The sequence below is a fragment of the Schistocerca piceifrons genome, chromosome 2, assembly GCF_021461385.2.
Source record: "Schistocerca piceifrons isolate TAMUIC-IGC-003096 chromosome 2, iqSchPice1.1, whole genome shotgun sequence".
Classification (NCBI taxonomy): domain Eukaryota; kingdom Metazoa; phylum Arthropoda; class Insecta; order Orthoptera; family Acrididae; genus Schistocerca; species Schistocerca piceifrons.
In genome coordinates, this window is record NC_060139.1 from 308,837,852 (window position 1) to 308,856,385 (window position 18,534).

An 18,534-nucleotide genomic window follows, 5' to 3' on the forward strand; every position below is an offset into this window, starting at 1 on the left:
ACTTTCTCTCGCAGTCGACCGTTATCAACATTGGAAGCTGAAAGCAACCTCCGTTCAAATGGCTGTCAATTTATCATCCGCAATGGGCAGCATGTTAATCTCAATGGTTGTCGTCGTCGCCGTTAAGGCGCCTCCATTTCACGTCTACCCTTCCACATCTGGCGTGCTCTTTGGACGTCGTCACAATCTGGTGCATACTCCACATTATGCTATTGTGTTAGCTGATGTCAACCTAACATTATTAGAAGAGGAAGACCGTGCTTTATATGATGCAGCTAAGCTACTGTCAAAATATGAAACCTTCTTGACGCAGACGAAGGAACATGAGTTTCTCCGATCTTTGTGGGAAGTGACTAGAATTATTTCAACCCTTCGAAGTCAATTGAACAGTATTAGGGATGCAGTACCACTGCCTCGTTTCAAACGAGCCTGGTTGCCCGTTGGAGGTACGTTATTAAAATCTGTCTTTGGGACTCCTGACGAAACAGACGCAAAACGCTGGGATTTGGACACACAGCAAGCGCTTTCGGAAACACAAGTTAATCACGAAGTGTTGGTACATCAACAGGTGCGCCTGACACATCTTGAGAATAACCTGTTAGCCACAACTAGACAAATACAAGTTGTAGCCGACAGATTAACACGACACTATGGTGCACTTGAACAATCCTTTAACCAAGAGTGGACTCATCTTCGCTCGGGATTACGTAATCTAACTATCACATTGGACATTATGAAGACCACGCAGATTCTTTTATTTAATATACACACAGCACAGTTACACGTGCACATGTTACACTCGGCCATTCAACTCGGACTGCAAGGAAAGCTCAGTCCCCATCTGTTACCCTCAGAGCCCTTCTTGCACATGCTACACAATGTGTCCTCGCAAATTTTGGCCCCTAAACAAATGCTTTATGCCGTGCGGGAAAGCAACCTCCCCTTTTACTATGCTGCGTTGGAGGTCCGACTTACCCGTAATTCTGACGGTATTCGGATGCGAATGAGGTTGCCAATCACGTGCGCAAATTGCGAATACGAGTGCTATCAAATATACACTTTTCCAGTCTCTTGGGCTACCCTTCATCACCATGTTGTTTGGCAGACTCAAGAATTTTTAATAGTTAGTCGGGATCGACAAACTCACGCCACTCTCACTCGCGCTGAACTATCCAGTTGCTTCCATACAACACATTACTTATGCTCCACGCTAATTTTACACACTAACACTACTGAGTGCGAGATGTCACTGTTTTTAGCTGAAACCACTACCCCTCCATGTCCTCGTGTTCTAGTCTCACTTCGTCAACCAATAATTCAGCCTGTTGGCAACAGTTTTCTGTTCGCTGTTCCACAGACTGTCACCGCCACCCTCGTGTGCCACCGTTCAATGGCAGAGACTGAATCGTACCGGGTAACACTGAATAATAGTGGCCTAGTGTATAATAGTTCTAGATGTGACGTATACGCTGCTTCTATGAGGATATCAGCTCAATTGCACTCCACCTTTCATGTCACCATTCCCACATTTACCTTATACCTTCCTGAACTCACTTTTAAAATCCATCACCATGAGAAGCTGAAGAATTTACCGAATACCAATGATTCAGATCTACTCCAATCGATCAATCATCTCCTTACCCAGGAACACAACCAAGTTGCTCTTGACCGAGTGGCCTCACATATTGCTGATTGGCACCAAACCAAGCGATTAACCACCGTTGTATTGCCCAGCGCTGGTTCGGTAATCATCACTGTAATAATTCTGATTATAGTATCCTGGATACTCTGTAAAAGAGGGTTTTGCAAATGTTTCACTTCCTTCCGAGAAGTAGTACCACCCCCACAACCTGAAGGTGAATATCACACCTGAAACTACCTGCCAACCTTGGTGCATGCGATCAGGCATGACCCCCCCCCCCCTTAGAATTAAGTTGTAGTCTAGGTGTCAGGTCAATGAACTAATTTTGTAATGGATTTGTATTTCTATGTAAAGTCTATGGAATCACAATTTAACTGTCGAGTTTTAACCCTCATGTAAGTTATTTTGTTTTCTCTTTAAATTTTTGTCATTCTGTAATGTTCTCGTTCACCCACTTGGGCAATTACCATTGTAATCCTAGATTTAAGAACTCAAAATAATATTACGGGGAAAAACCCCCTTGTGACTATTAGGCCTGGGAGCATTCTCTCACCCCCACGAGGGTGGAGTGTTTCAGTGTGCTGTGCTCCGGTGCCCCTCATCATCGCCTGGGTACCCACCACCACTGATACCGCCGACACACATTCACAGCATGGCGCCGCCCCACTGCCGTCGCACCAACTTCACAAGTTTGTTATTCAAGAGCCTTCCTTCAGGCCCTTCAGGCCACTTTGTAACATTTGCACATATTAATATCACTATGTTATGGGACCCTTCATAATGATCATATATTTTTTAAATGGAATAATCGATTAGAATAAGCTCATTCATTTTCATCCAGAGAGCCTTCTTCGGAAGGGGAAAGGATGTGCAGGGAGGAGACCCCCAAGAGGGATCATTGCCGACAAAATTTTATTTAAATAAATTTTCAATGCATAATGTTCGGCCGTAGAAGGCGTGGGCATACTGTGGTGGAAGGTGCTGGCCGGAAGACCATGGTCGGCACATTCCTGCCACGTGCTCCTCGGTCAGACTCAAGTCCCACGGGTTGGTTGCGCTGACGGGGGCACGCTACTAGCAAGGCGCGTTGGCGGAATCAATCCTCCAATCAGAGACTAATCGTGTGATCACGTGGGGACGCGGCCGAGAGCGGCGAGGGCGGCTTGGAAACAGCTCCGCGCTCTCTTAGCTTCTGACCTCGGCCCCGAGTAGTCGCTCCTCTAGTCTCTGCCTCTCTGATGAGCAGACGGCAACCCCTCTTGGGGCTGCTCAGCCCTACGTAGGCACCACTGTACCATCATTACAAGAATAAACTGGGTCCATTCCACTCAATTAATTTTCATTTTACAACGCCCTCCGCTCCTGACTTCTATCCTGACGAACAGGGCCATCGCCTGTTACACCTGAACAGGGAGCAAAAGGAGAGGAGCAAGCAGAGGAAACGTAGCTATCACCACTCCAGAAAAGCCATCATCTGTCACCAGAGACTCCAGTAATTCACAACAGGGCAAGGCAATGAATGTATTTCAAATACCTGTGTATTATGAGAGTTCCGTTCTAATGCGGGGAGCTGCCTGGGAGTTTTCACTGCAAAGAAACCTGCAAAGTGATTTTTGTATTATATAATTAAGAGCATACTTTTATGTTGTTTGCTTCTTGGAATAATAATTACTCTTTGTTTGTTACTAACTTAAAGTTTTAATATTTTCGAAAGAGAAGAACAAGTTGTTATAGAGTCGTAGTCTCATCGCTTTATTCACTACATTAAGTGTCAGGCAAGAGATTTACAAACATATTATTTAGGAATCATGCCCCTATATGTAAATAGAATTGAATATTGCACAACATATTTCTGTTACAGGAATAAGAAAGTCCCAGAATGTGTTACAAATGCAAAAATGATTTAAAAAAATATTTGCACACAACAGGACGCGTATTCACTACTCATACTCTACCATTGCAGGTCACTAACCACAGAACCACCACGATTTCATTTGGTTTTAAGCCAGGCAACGATTTCCGATTTCAGCCTAATGCCAGCCGCACTGTTCTGGTGTTGTGTGCAGGCGCACGCCGTGGTGCTCAATCGTTGTAGAGAGCATTATATCGACAGCCAAAGATGTATTGTACGACTAGGTAAGGATCTTTGATTTGTAAGTTTGACAGATAGTACGGTGTTGCCGACGACGCACTTAAAATTTGCAAAATGGAAATCTGATCATTCGTGGGGCATTAGGCGACACTGTGTTTTAAGAAAAATAAAATTTTTTATAGGTTACATGTCAATTAATGGCGAAGAAAGAAGATACCTGAATTAAATTGGGGATCTCTAACAATACATTGTCTTTTGTCCACAAAAGTAAGCAGCATGTGATTATGTCCAACATAATGACTTGCAGAACCTAATAATTCGTGTTATTCAGATGTTGATCCTATTAGCTTTTAGTTTTCGTTGTAGATTGATTTCTTTCCTCCGAGGAAACGGCAAAATAGTTGCACTATACTTGCGTTCAGGAATGCCCGAGCCGTAGTTCTCAATATTCCTGGTAAAGTTTGATGTTTTTCTCCAAATGAGTACATGTAAAGACGGGTGTTTCAGGAAATCCATGACCTGTCCTCACACTTTTTAAGGAAAACGGTCGATGAGCCCCCCCCCCCCCTCCCCCCCCTCCGGGCCCACCGTTCCTGTCAATCGTGGGTTGTTGCACATCTTCGCACATGGTAACGAGAATGACTGCGTGTCACGAAATCTTGCATTGCTTTCTTCGGTTATATCGACTGAGGCAGTTGATGACAGTAAGTTTTGAAAATTATTAGCAGTACGCTTCTAATACCGCCCAGGTTGCTGGTATGTAAATATAACTGGAAAAATCATATCTTATACAAGGAAGAAAATGTTTATTTCTCGGGCCAGCAAGGGGAGTATGACTGGTTTTAGGTGTAAAGTAGTAGAGCAGTAATGAAAACTTATTCAATACCTTGGTTATACCACATGGGGCATTAGTTTAAAAGTTGAAACTGTATCATTTGGGAAGAATTAAGTAATTAACCACTTATTTATAATAAATCTCCGGTACATTTAATTTTGAATAATATTCGTGGAGGACACCCCAATAAAGCTGAAAATTGCAACAATGTGAGTAGTTGTACTACGTGCAGAGTCTTTCATTGATGACTAAAGTATGGTATAAAGAAAACTGTTGAAACATGATTTACTGATATTTCATGAGAATATTTTCAAAGCATTGCTTGATGAATAAGAAATGGGTTACATGTATCAAAACATATGTACCTTTTTAGTGTATGGGCCTAAAATAGCATTGCTTGTCTTTCCCTTTCAGGTGCTAAGTTAAAAACAGTGTGTACCTCAGAAATATATGTAGAAAGTGATTATTTAAATTATGTGGGAATGAAGTGTGGCTCAGTAATAAAATACCACACTACAAATCCAAAGCCCTCACATCTGATTTCCGCTCAGTCCTAGGATCTTTATCAGTCACATTTCACTTCTTTGACCTCTGGCAATGTTTGTTAATGTTAAAATGCTGAGTTACGCCACATTTGGAATGCACATTAAATTGTAGGTCTCTCTGTTACTGACTGGCATGTCATTTCAATGCTTGGAGGAAGGGGACAAATGCCTTGTCTAACCAAGCTTCAAATTAAACTTAGCGTTGATAACAGCCTTAACTTATAGGAAAGAAATATCCAAACAGAAATCAATAAGTCTTGATATTTATTTTCTTAGGTGGTATTGAATCCAGCCCAGTTCCCATCATCCGAACAATCAGTGTGACTAACACATATGAAACCCAAATTTGATTCTTAGCGTTGCATTTGAGTTTTCTGTGATGGCATATCTCTTAGAGTTCACTCAGACTTGTGGTAATAAATAAGGAACTAGTGAAAGAAAAGCCTTTAAAAAACTTCATACTACATTTAAATCTATGCTCTGTAAACCACCACGGATTACAGAGTATAGATGTATAACAACAAAACAATCAATTATTCATAAAATTATTTAACTGGATAGATAAAAAAATCTACTCATCAAGTGGTGGCAGAACACACACATAGAAGACTTTTGTGATTGGCAAGCTTTCGGAGCTGGCTCCGAAAGCTTGCCAATCACAATAGTCTTTTATGTATGCATTCTGTCGCCACTCGGTGTGTAGATTTTTTATCTATCCAGTTAAATAAGAGTATAGATGTAGATGTAGAAGTGCATGGCAGAGGGTAAGTCCCATTGTACCTGTTATTAGGTTTCTTCCAATTACATTCATGAATGGAGCAGAGGAAGACTGATCTTTGAATGCTTCTGTGCATACAGTAATTATTCCAAGCTTATCCTCACAATCACTATGTGAGCGATATATAGGGGGGTTATAGTATATTCCTAGAGTAATCATTTAATGCTGGTTCTTCAAAACTTTCTCAGTAGACTTTCTTTTGATGTTTTACATCTATCTTCGAGTGTCTGCCAGCTCAGGTTCTTCAGCATCCCTATAACACTCCCAAGGTGACCATTGGTGCTGCCCTTTCTGTATACATTCGATATCCCCCATTAAACCTATTTGGTACAGGTCCCACACACTTTAGCAATATTCTAGAATTGGTCGCACGAATAATTTGTAAGCAATCTTCTTTGTAGACTGATTGCACTTCCCCAGTGTTCTACCAATAAACCAAGGTCTAACAACTGCTTTACCCACAATAGAATCTATGTGATCATTCCATTTCATATCCCTAAAAAGTGTTGCATTCAGGTATTTGTATTAGTTGACTGATTCCAACTTTGACTCACTGATATTATAATCACAGGGCACTATGATTTTTCTTTTTATTAAGTGTACAATTCTATGTACCTGAACATTTAAAGCAAGTTGCTATTCTTTGTACTACTTTGAAATCTTATCAAGATTTGACTGAATATTTATATAGCTTTTTTTTGACAGTATTTCTTTGTAGGTAACTGCATCATCTGCAAAAAGTCTGATGTTACTTCTAATATTGTAAAAAAATCATTAATATACAACATGAACAGTAAGAGTCCCAACACACTTCCCTGGGGCACACCCAAAGTTACTTTTACATTTGATGATTGCTATATTTATACATCTGATGATTGCCATCCAACCAAGATAATGTGTTGCGCTCTTCCTACCAAAAAGTCCTCAATCCAGTCACAAATTTCACTTGATACCCATATGATCGAACTTTTGACAACAAGCGTAGGTGTGGTACTGACACAAATGCTTTTTGGAAATTGAGGAACACTGCATCTCCCCGACTTCCTGATTCAAAGCTTTCAGTAGGTCGTGTTGGGTTTCATGTGATCTATGTTTTTGGAATCCTTGCTGGTTATGGAGGGGGTCATTCTGTTCAAGATAACTTGTAGTGGTGGAGTTCTAAATATATTCTAAAATTCTACAACAAATCGGTGTCAAAGATGTTGGATGGTTATTTTTCGCAGATCTCTTCTACTACCCTTCATGTAGATGGGTATGACCTGTGCTTTCTTCCAACTACTGGGCACAGTTTCTTGTTCAAGGCATCTATGATAGATTATAGTTAGAAGAATGACTAAATAACCTGTAAATTAAGTATAGGACCTGACAGGGATTACATCGGGCTGTGAAGCTTTGTTCAGTTTTAAATGTTCCAGCTGTTCCTCAACACTGCTGACACTATTACTGCTTTCACTCATCCTTTCAGTGGTAAGTGGACACAACTGGAGCAATTCTCCTGGGTTTTTCTTTGTAAAGGAACATTTGAAAATGGAGTGAAGCATTTCAGCTTTTGCGTTGCTACCCTCCTTTTCAGTTCATGTCTCGTTCACTAGTGCCTGAACAGTAACTTTGGTGGCACTAGCAGCCTTTACACATGATCACAATTTCTTTGGGTTTTGTGAAGTATTGTTTGACAATATTCTGCTACAGTCATCATTGAAGGCTTCTCACATTGCTTTCTCAACAACCAAATGTGTTTCATTCAGCACCTATCTATCTGTAGCCCTATGTTTTGTTTCACATCTATTATGCAATATTCTCTGTTCCTATAGAAGTAATGTGACTGTATGCCGTGGTAGGTCTCTGCCATTATGAACTGTTCTACTGGGTACACATATATCCAATGCATTCTCAACTATTCCTTTAAACATGAGCCATAGTTACCTCTGCATGCAGAGGAGCATGTAGAGTAACTATGGCTCATGTTTCTTGTCTACTGTGACCAGTACATGTCCTTTATTTTGCATTACTGTATCCTTTCTATGTACACTTAAATTTTTCCCAGAAATCTGACAGCTATCAATGTCAGGTTTCAACCATCTTTCGGTACCTAGTATTATGTGACCTTTACTGCTTTTCAGGAGCATTTTGAACTCTGGCATGTTGTTGCAAATGTTTCGGCAGGTAACCACTAGGATTTTAATACTCTCAAATATAGTAACCATTTCTTTCGATATTACACTGATACTTCTGGGATCCCTACAGCTACTGTTATCTGTATTGGATGGAGGGACACACAATCTAAAAAAAAAAACCTTTATGTCCCACACACATTCACCTATCTGGGTAGCAGCCTCTGATGTGTAATGGACTCCTGATGTATTTAGGGGGACCCTATAGTTCTCAAACCTATAGCGCAAGTCCAGGAAGTCACAGGTTAGCTTGTCTCAGAAGCTTGGAAATCTTTGGTTCAATCCTTCCACTCAGCTGAGAATCAAGGGGCCATGATCAGTTCTGGGGACAAAGCTGTAAATTGTGAGCTTTATTCAAACTGTATGTGAAAGGCTGATCTTCTCAACTTTCTCTGCCAGTCCCTGAAAAGATCCATGTGTGACCTCAGAGCCTAAGCAACAGACATAATTTGTTCCAACGGGTACCACAGCCTGCAGTTGGTTATACTTTGTTCCCTCAGTGACTGCCAGAATACCCTCTTCAACATGTAGAATGAGGCCCCCAGGCGTACACACTGAGTGCACCTTGTGTCCTTCCTTGACACTTGTTGCAAATTCTCCTCCAATACCACCACCTGATGTCTTTTAACAATATTAGTATTCATAATGTGTCTGCGATTAAGTTTCTTCTTCCTTTAACTTTAGGAGATAATTTAATTTTGAAAATTGAAGTTATTTAAAATGCATCTCATTCAAAATGAAACATAAAAGCTAATAGTAACGATACTTGAAAACATTCTTCTTTGTTGTTGCTGAAAGAGCCTCAGTGTAGTATTGCTGAAACAAATGGGGGATTGGGTGTTTGAGAATGCCTATTGAACTCATACCTTCAGCATACTTTACATCTACATTCATTCGGAAGTTCGTGGCAGAGGGTACTTTCCACGTTTCTCATCTTCGTGTTCCGCATGGGAGCAATGCTTGAGAGGAGGGTGGGGTTGTATATTTCTAGATTCTTTATTTAATATAGGTTGTTGAAACTTTTTAAGTAGGCCTTTATGGAGTTCTGTGTCTTTTAGCATCAGTCAATCCAGATTTGTCAGTATTTCTGTGATGCTCTTCCTCGAGTCAAATCACTGTATGCCCTTTAGTACTTCCTTTCTTTACATGCATCAGTATCACCTGTTAGCCCCATTTGGTGTAAATTTCACACACCTGAAAATGTTCTAGGATGGCTGCCCAAGGGTTTTGTAATCAATCTTCTTTGTAGATTGATTGTATTTTCCCAATAGTCTGCCATTTACTTTGCCTATAATTGAGCCTATCTGATCATTCAGTTTCATGTGCAATTATTTTATTGTAATATTTCCAGCTTCAGATTATCCATATAGTATCATAACCAGTTACAGCTTATCGTAAAGTCTTTCCCAGCTATCAGTAGTAGATTGTGGCTAAACCAGTCCTCCATGTCATGCTTCCATAGACTAAAAATTGATTGTTGTGATGGAATCTTCAACCCAGATTATTTTGAAATTTGCACAATGTTGTATTCCTGCATGAGTTGCCAGTGAATGTTGTGCTATTATTGAAACTTCCTGGCAGATTAAAACTGTGTGCCAGACTGAGACTCGAACTCGGGACCTTGAGTTCGAGTCTCGGTCCAGCACACAGTTTTAATATGCCAGGAAGTTTCATATCAGTGCACGCTCTGCTGCAGAGTTAAAATCTCATTCTGTGCTATTATTGTAACTGGAAGTGATATTTGTAGGCATCATTTACTGAGCAATAAAGAGCAGTGCCTTCAGGGAAGACTTTGTGCTTTTCGACTAGTTTCACAAAGCATATCAACCAGTCACTTTCTTATCAACCAATTCCTTTTGAAGATGAGCCTTAATTTTCCAGTATCAGTGATTCTTAAACTGCACTGACCTAAAGAGAAGTAAGTACATATTGCCATGCTTCCAGAATCACTGATATCTGCTGTGGAGGAACAAACATGATTGTATAGAGAAGAATAAATCTCTAGGTGCCCATACAAAGCAGGTGATGCCCCCATGGAATCTGTGACTGCTTTAGGACTCCTGAATCATTGTGATACACCCTTTGTGCAATAGAGAGAAGGAAACATAGTTTGTGATAACATTAAGACAACTCCCACAGACGAGTCTAGTTAGTCAGTAAATGCAAGAGCACAATATTCAAAGACTGGAGTATCTATCAGGACAGACATATCATCAATCATAAACACAGGTCCTGCAAGAGCTATAAATTTTTATTGCAGACAACTTGTACAGATACCAGTAGAGGTAGTTTACACTCTCATTAGCAGTGTTCAGCATCAGTGTCTTATTTGCACTCTGACACAAGTGTTCAGACTCCATGTTAGACCTCAATTAAAACTTTTTTGTAGCTGTAATTTGCATTTTATTTTAATGATGTTATTGGTATATTTTATGTTAACTGAGTCCATTCTTTTGTGAGTAATCCAACTGAATCAATTAAAAAAATCAATACAAGTCAGCACATGCATTCTTATGCAATAGTCTTATATATGATGAGCAATATGTATTGTATTATTTCTTCTTGAAAGACAGGAGAGATGGAATTCGCCGAGTTGATTCTGGTGCCAAAACTGGATGGTGTGGTAATGCGTGCACCATTTCAAGCACCTGTTGATGGAACTCTGTGTATTACTGGTCATCATATGATACTTTCTTCACGAAAAGAAGGCGTGGAAGAATTATGGGTATGGCATTATCTTACTTGTCAATTACTTCTAGCCTAGCCAGTATTAGAAATTTCATAATTAGAAAATTTGGGTGAATCAAAAATAAGGATACTGTACAGTTCATGAGTGATGCAACATTATTTGTATTTGTTATAATTAAAACACACAGTTTGACTATAGTTCAGCAAGTTGAAAATCATTGTCTAGTTTAATTATTACTTTGACAGCACTCGCAAGCTGCTGGCTTTTCTCTTATAGTGCAGCAATAGTACAAATATTTCAAATAATTGACATTTATAACTTGCATCACATGTCTTGTGGTGCAGAAATAGGAACTACCAAAGTGATTTGTGAGTAGGAAGCAGGGGATAAGTTAGTATGGCAAAACCGAAGATTGCATTACCACGAATCAGCTTTGATCCATTACATCATCAAGATGGCAGACACCCCTATTTCAAGCATACACAACATGATGATGATGATGATTATTATTATTATTATTATTATTATTATTATTATGACACTACTCATTACTCATATGAAAAGACACAAATAGTATGAGAAATATTTAATTGCTGAAATATGATCAAACTAATGGGACAACTGTGGAATTAGTGGTTTTTGAGCAGGGACAAACAAAGCATATGACAATCCTAATAATGAAGACTTACCAAAACAAATACTAAGGCAAGAATCAAACAGACTAAATCCTCAGCAATTAAGAAAACCACAATAAAAAGATCTGAAAAATAGCTGATATTGGAAATTTCCCATGACCTATATAGCTCAAACAAAGTCCACAATACCACAAAGTCACACATATATCTAAAACTTAGTACCAGAAATTTCACTTGACCTTGGTAACTTAAACAAAATCCACATTACCACAAAATCACACACAACCCAAAAAATCCAGTATCTGTACTTCACTTGATCTATTAGCTGACGTGAAGTATGTGGTACCAGAAAACCAAAACTTTCTCATATAAATAATATCTAAAACTAAACCTCACCAATGTAGGTAAAATAAACACAATATCTACCAATTGCAATCCAACGTAATTACCAACAACTAACAACATAACCCAAAAGTTTTTAAAAAAACTATATTAACACCAATTTCAATGTAAAAGGAACACACATTGGACATAAACACACGGGCTACAATAAAATCATGAAAACATACGTACCAAAGTCAGCTGAGAGACAAATCTAGCTATCTAGTGATAGCAAAAATAACGTGAACAACACAATGTCTTGAATGCAAGCCTAGACTTCTCGAACCAGGAACCCTTCAGATAAAATGTCGTAAGTTGTCCTGCCAACAACACCACATATACGGGTCCGTGGCTCAAGATGCAACAACTTTGGTCCATCTCACACCTCCTCTGCAAACTCTTCCAATATTACTCTCGCAAACAGTATTCACCGAGTCCAGTGAATCATAAACACCACTCACAAACCATTTAGAAATGCTTACTCCAACATGCCTTCTGAAAACATGATCCATTCCAAATACCATGGTGTCACACAATATAACATAGGAATACTACAGGTCACAGCCGACAGGTGGCACTGCAACCTCCAGTTGACTCTTTAGCACGAAGAGTGATGGGTGTTGGTTGCATGTGCTGCAGGATTCTGTACAGAAAACCAGAATTACTACGTAATACACAATTTAAGACTTCTGTTCATGTGCAGTATATATATACATGCATATCAAATATGAATAGTATTCAGTTTCTGGTTTTTGTTGCTAAATAATACATTGGTGCCATTACTTTAAAAGTATATATGATAAGAGCTATGCACTTTTGTACTGCGCCTCCCTCTCAAAATGAGCCCACTATATCTTTGCAGACAGATACTTGTAGCGCGCGCGCGCGCGCGCTGCGCGCGCGCGCGCGCGCGCACACACACACACACACACACACACACACACACACACTCTCTCTCTCTCTCTCTCTCTCTCTCTCTCTCTCTCTCTCTACGTATTCAGTAATTCTTCTGTGGAATAGGGGAAGTTATCAAACAGATGTTATTTCGGTTTGTGTTTGAACTTAATTTTAGTATCTTTAAGTCCTTCTTTACATCACTGGGTGACAAGTCAAAGTTGTTTATGACTGAATACCTCACTCATTTCTGACAATGGAAAGTCCTGGATGGAATAACAACAATATTGAAATGGATACATTGCCACTCATCGCACAAGGGTGGTTGCCACTCACCGCATAAAGGTGGTGCTGAGTCGCAGACCAGCACAATGAAAAGACTGTTAAAAATTTAAGATTTTGACCAAAAGACCTGCTTCGGGTCACTGACTGATGGATAGTATGAGTCATTACTTCTTCTACTATTGTATTTATGAATATTATTTAATTTTTGACTTTATCACAAGAGCTTTTTGAAGTGTAATTAACTGTTTGCGAACCACTGGTCATCATCAAACTGTCAAAGCACATACTGCAAGCTGTGACACAAGGTTTCCGTTGTGTTGTCAACATAAATTTTGTTAAAGTTACTGTTTTTTTCCTTCAATTGTGACTGACTGCTGATTACAAACGGGCTAATCTGCAGATACATGAAAATGTGTTTGAATCTCAAACTGAATTTTTCATATACTACTCAGTAGGAGAAAGAAAAGAAAACGCACACCTGCACATGTATAGAAGAGGAGAAGAAGTAAATCACTTCATATGCAAAATCAGGAGCATTTGAAAGAAAATTATTCAAAAGTAACATTGTACTCACTTTCCGATTCAAGAAAATTGTTGTTAACAAGCTGTTGACAGGCAATAGATCATAGATAAGAATTTGTTTGAGCTGTTGATTCTGTTATCAGACCACCTCACCTTTGTTTGTGCATTCTTCATTATCATTGTTTTTTGTGTCTGATTTCTAGTATTTCTGATTATTTTGTTAACTGTTATTTAATTGTGAGATTCTTTTTCCTGGGGCTTCCTTAGGGATTGTTTTACCACTATTTCTATTTATTGCCCAAGTCAGTCCTGTCTGTCGAGGCATCTTCTATAATTTTAAAGACTATTTGGAACACGTTGAGTTGATTTGAGAATGGATATATCACTTTGCAACAGGGTGCAGTCACTAACAAAACATATTGAGGATTCACATCCATGAAATCACACTAACCGTCACATTGGATACTCACATCTATAAAATTTATTTTTGACATTTAGGAATTCCCAGCCATATTCCATCTTTTAAAGAAAATTATTTGCTTCAAATCTTGGTGAAGTTTTGTGAATGCCACCGTTTCAATCCACTTGTTACTACTTCTGTTGAGAGTCAGCTGTTTTCCCTTTACCATGCATCTCCTTTCCCATACAAAACACACCTCCCCCCATGGATATATGCACAAATGCTTACAATAGAAGGAGATCGGCAACTCAATAGCTTGTAATACCTCCACGCTGGTATGTTCTGTGGACCACCCATGAATCAGCAACAGGTAAATGATTGCCTTTCCTCAGTTTTTTTTTTGTGTTTTAAGTGAAGTACACTGTTATACCTTCTCCCTAACAAGTTCCAAAAATCTGTCTTCTGTTGAACACACATGATAGTTCTTGAAAGAAAAAAAGTTTAAACATTCTCACAGATTGTTTCTATTAATACCATACTTTGTTACTGAGCTATTATGTTCTCTGATAATCCAAAGAGACAATTTTTAAATTAGCAAATTGATGAAATGATTAGAAAGTTTATTGTTGCAATCTTTGAGGGTTTGTAATCTAGTGGCTAAAGTCTATATCAGGGCCAGCAACAGTCACAGAGGTGCTTATCTACTGCTCGTCTGTTGGCAACATGTCAGTTTCACGTAGGCAGCTGTATGATTCTTTGACACAACGAATGAGAGGCAATGTATTTGCAGAGCCAAAATTGAAACCATTGTCTTATTTGCTGGTTTTCAGTGTATTAATGAGTATGGAGAGAAATATTTTTTGATTGTGGCAGTAATTGCTATAAAGTGGACTGATTTAAGTGATTTAGTTCTGCACAGCAACGTCATCTGTTGGTGCATGTCTCATGGATTAATTACAGAGAAGCAAAGATGTGTCAAATGTGATGGTGAAATGACTCTTAAAGAATCATCTGGAAGTGCAGCAAAAGCCATCACTTTGAATAAGTGGATCAATGTATTTTAATTCAATCGTGGGAGAAGGTGGTTGGAGCAGTGTTTATTAAAAAGAGGCATACATTCAATATATTATTAAACATTGGCCCACCTACCTTCTCCCATGATTTAATTAAAGAACATTGATCCAGTTTCTCAGTGTGCTTGTGCAGATGGATTGTGTAGCAACACAGAGCAGAGAAATATTTCACTGATTTTTCAAATATATTGTTGCAGAAGAAGCTCAGTAGCACAGTCGCTGTAGTGTAGTGGCTATGATACTGGACTGTTGCATGGAGGGTTGTGAGTTCAAAACTCACCTGAACTGTAAAATTTTAATTTCTATATTTGGTTCGAGTTCATTCTAGAAGTATCCACAAATGGCAAGAATCATTGTACTTGAATGTTCTGTAGCTGTATATATACTGTACGTGTTCTGGCTGGAGGCAGTTCGCTCCATGCTCTTGTATGTGCAAGTGCTGAATAAACCTTAGTTAAGTGAAGTTATTGTTTGTCATTCATCTACTTACACCTTCTACGTAACATTATTCTGGTGGAGGCACTGGGTATTGGAACTTGTGATACCGCACATTATCGACGACACAGTGGCTCCCATCAGGCCACAACAGAGCTACCGTTTACATGGCGAAAAACCTGAGTTCGAGCCCTCTTCAACAGATCGCAATCTATCAGAGACAGAAGAAGATGAAGAGGATGTTACGATGACAGCAAATGTGTGCCACCACATGAAACGTCCTTCCGGTTCTCTGGTGATGATGGCCAAGATCCAAACAAGTAGCTGAAGGAATATGAGCCTATAGCCAAATTTAACAGATGGGATGACACCGTGTGTTTGGCTAACATATTTTTCTACTTGGGGGGCACTGCCAAGCAATGGTATGAGAACAATGAGGAGAAGTTCACAAGCTGGGAAGTATTCCAGGCGGAACTGCACAAGTGCTTCAGTGACACACGACGACAGAAGTGCAAGGCTGAAGATTAATTAAAGTGCAGGGCACAGCATCCAGGAGAAATGACAGTATCTCTATGGAAGAGCATTCACAGTTGTTACAGGCCATCATTCACTTTGTTGGTTGACAGGTCTTAAGGATCAAACAGGACGACTCGTCAGGTGGGCACTATGTCTTCAAGAGTATGACATTACCATAGTGTACAAAAGGGGAAGAAAACACCAAGATACTGACTGTCTCTCAAGAAACCCTGTGCAAGACCATCAAAACTTTGATGAAGATAGTGATTGTCTCGCTGCACTCCAGGATCTCTCTGCTGATCAGGAGGAGGATGCCAAGATACCTCAAATTATGGGGTCGACCGAAGCGTCCGATCCCACCCGTCGGCTTTGACCCATGACGTAAGGCTGTTGTGGTGTGTGACGTCACAACAGTGCGGAATTTAGTTTGTGAGAGTGGCGTGTTTGTGGGTGTCATTTTGATGTGATCGGTGGTGCTCTCTGGTGGTATGTTTATGTGTTGTGTGTTACGTGATGTTTTTGGTTTGGTTTGGTTTGCATGTGTGGCGTGTTTATAGGTAGCATATTGTTGTAATTGGTGGTTCTCTCTGGTGGTGTGTTTATGGCTAGCGTGTTACGTGGCAAATGGGGTTCATTTGCGTGGTAGCATTGCATGTGTGTGGTATCGATAGTGACTGTGCTTTCAGTGGAATATTTTTCAGTGAGTTAACAATTTTGGTTTTATTGTGTCGACATTATTGTAGTTTTATTCTGTTCGTCATGTGTCCATTTTGGTAAATTGCTTTTTGTATGTCTTTTGTAGGTATGGATATGACTGGCAAGGTCAACAGTTTTTGGTTGTCGTGGGGGACAGTGCGTTGTCTCTAATAAAATTTCTTCAACTATTCAGATTTTTGGATGAAGTCGTGAACTGTTCAGTGTGTTGTGAAGAAATGAGGCTTACTAACGTTCCAGCGTCTCGGGCCAGGGATGGCTATATGTGGAAATGTCGAAATGTCGTAAGGATAACAGGTCAAGAGAAGTGTTCGATTCCAATTTTGTTGGTTTGTTGTGTTTTTTTAGGTGGTGGTAATTGTGGACGTGGTTGTTGTTTTGGGTTTTATGATTTGGTGTCGGTAGTTTCTGTTGACCTAAATAGGTCGAGGGAAGTGTTCAATTCCAATCTACATCTACATCTACATCGATACTCCGCAAGCCACCCAACGGTGTGTGGCGGAGGGCACTTTACGTGCCACTGTCATTACCTCCCTTTCCTGTTCCAGTCGCGTATGGTTCGCGGGAAGAACGACTGTCTGAAAGCCTCCGTGCGCGCTCTAATCTCTCTAATTTTACATTCGTGATCTCCTCGGGAAGTATAAGTAGGGGGAAGCAATATATTTGATACCTCATCCAGAAACGCACCCTCTCGAAACCTGGCGAGCAAGCTACACCGCGATGCAGAGCGCCTCTCTTGCAGAGTCTGCCACTTGAGTTTATTAAACATCTCCGTAACGCTATCACGGTTACCAAATAACCCAGTGACGAAACGCGCCGCTCTTCTTTGGATCTTCTCTATCTCCTCCGTCAACCCGACCTGGTACGGATCCCACACTGATGAGCAATACTCAAGTATAGGTCGAACGAGTGTTTTGTAAGCCACCTCCTTTGTTGATGGACTACATTTCCTAAGCACTCTCCCAATGAAGTGGGATGGGGAGCTGCTGTTGAGCTATATAGGTCAAAGAACTTTTCTATTCCAGTTTGTGGGATCGGAAGCTGCTGTTGAGCTATATAGGTGTCTGATTACATAGGATATTGTGTTTAGTGGCATTTGAGGAGTTTCGTGTTGTCAGTTTCTTTTGTCGTTTTGTGTGGTTTGGTATGGTGGTGTGTGTCTAAATTTGTTAATATTTACTTTGTCCCCATCCAAAAACCCCCAATTTCCCACCCTTGTCCCATTAGTTTCATTAGGTTTTTTGTGGAACGTGTGTGTGTTGGTTTTTCAATGTATTTTGTGTTTGTGGTCATGTTTACGTAATGACGTCATAGGTGCCATATTAGTCATAGTGTATGGCTGTTTCCGCCATATTTGTGATGTCATGGGTTAAAGCAGATGTGTGGAATCAGACGCTACTGTATTTCCTTATTGCCTTAAATCGGTCAGAGGATGTGAAAGGACAATTTAAGGTAGTTAATGGATTACTTTGCAAGAAAAACTTTGATCCGTTTGGAAAGAGTGATTCCTAAACACATGTGCTTAGATGTTCTACAGAAATTCCATGACACACCTGAGGCTGGACATTTAGGATTTATTAAGACATACAATAGGATCTGCAAGAGATTTTTCTGGCCAGGTTTATTTAGGAGTGCCTTCAACAATGTGTCGCACTGTCGAGAGTGCCAGAGGAGAAAAGCAGTTCCTCAGAAACCACCTGGCTGACTAATACAAATTCCACCAGCAGAAATGCCTTTCAAGCATGTTGGGATTGACCTCCTCGTACGATTTCCAATGTCTACTAGTTGCAGTAGATGGATTATTGTTTGCATTGACTATCCGGCACACTATGCCATTACAAAAGTCATGAAACCAATCGAAGTATTCGAGGTAGCCAAATTCATCGTAGAAGACATTGTATTAAAACATGGAGCCCCAAGGTCATTA

At 39.9% G+C, this 18,534-nt stretch overlaps 1 protein-coding gene across 1 annotated transcript in view; it reads left to right on the forward strand.

The window, feature by feature from the left end:
• Positions 1-3,788: 3,788 nt before the first annotated feature.
• LOC124777151 (myotubularin-related protein 9) overlaps positions 3,789-18,534 on the forward strand; it is a 130,708-nt gene continuing 115,962 nt past the window's right edge. The window contains exons 1-2 of the mRNA XM_047252453.1: positions 3,789-4,001; positions 10,633-10,788. Coding sequence (XP_047108409.1) covers positions 10,642-10,788 — 147 coding nt within the window. The 5' untranslated portion in view covers positions 3,789-4,001; positions 10,633-10,641. The remainder of the gene's footprint in view (positions 4,002-10,632; positions 10,789-18,534) is intronic.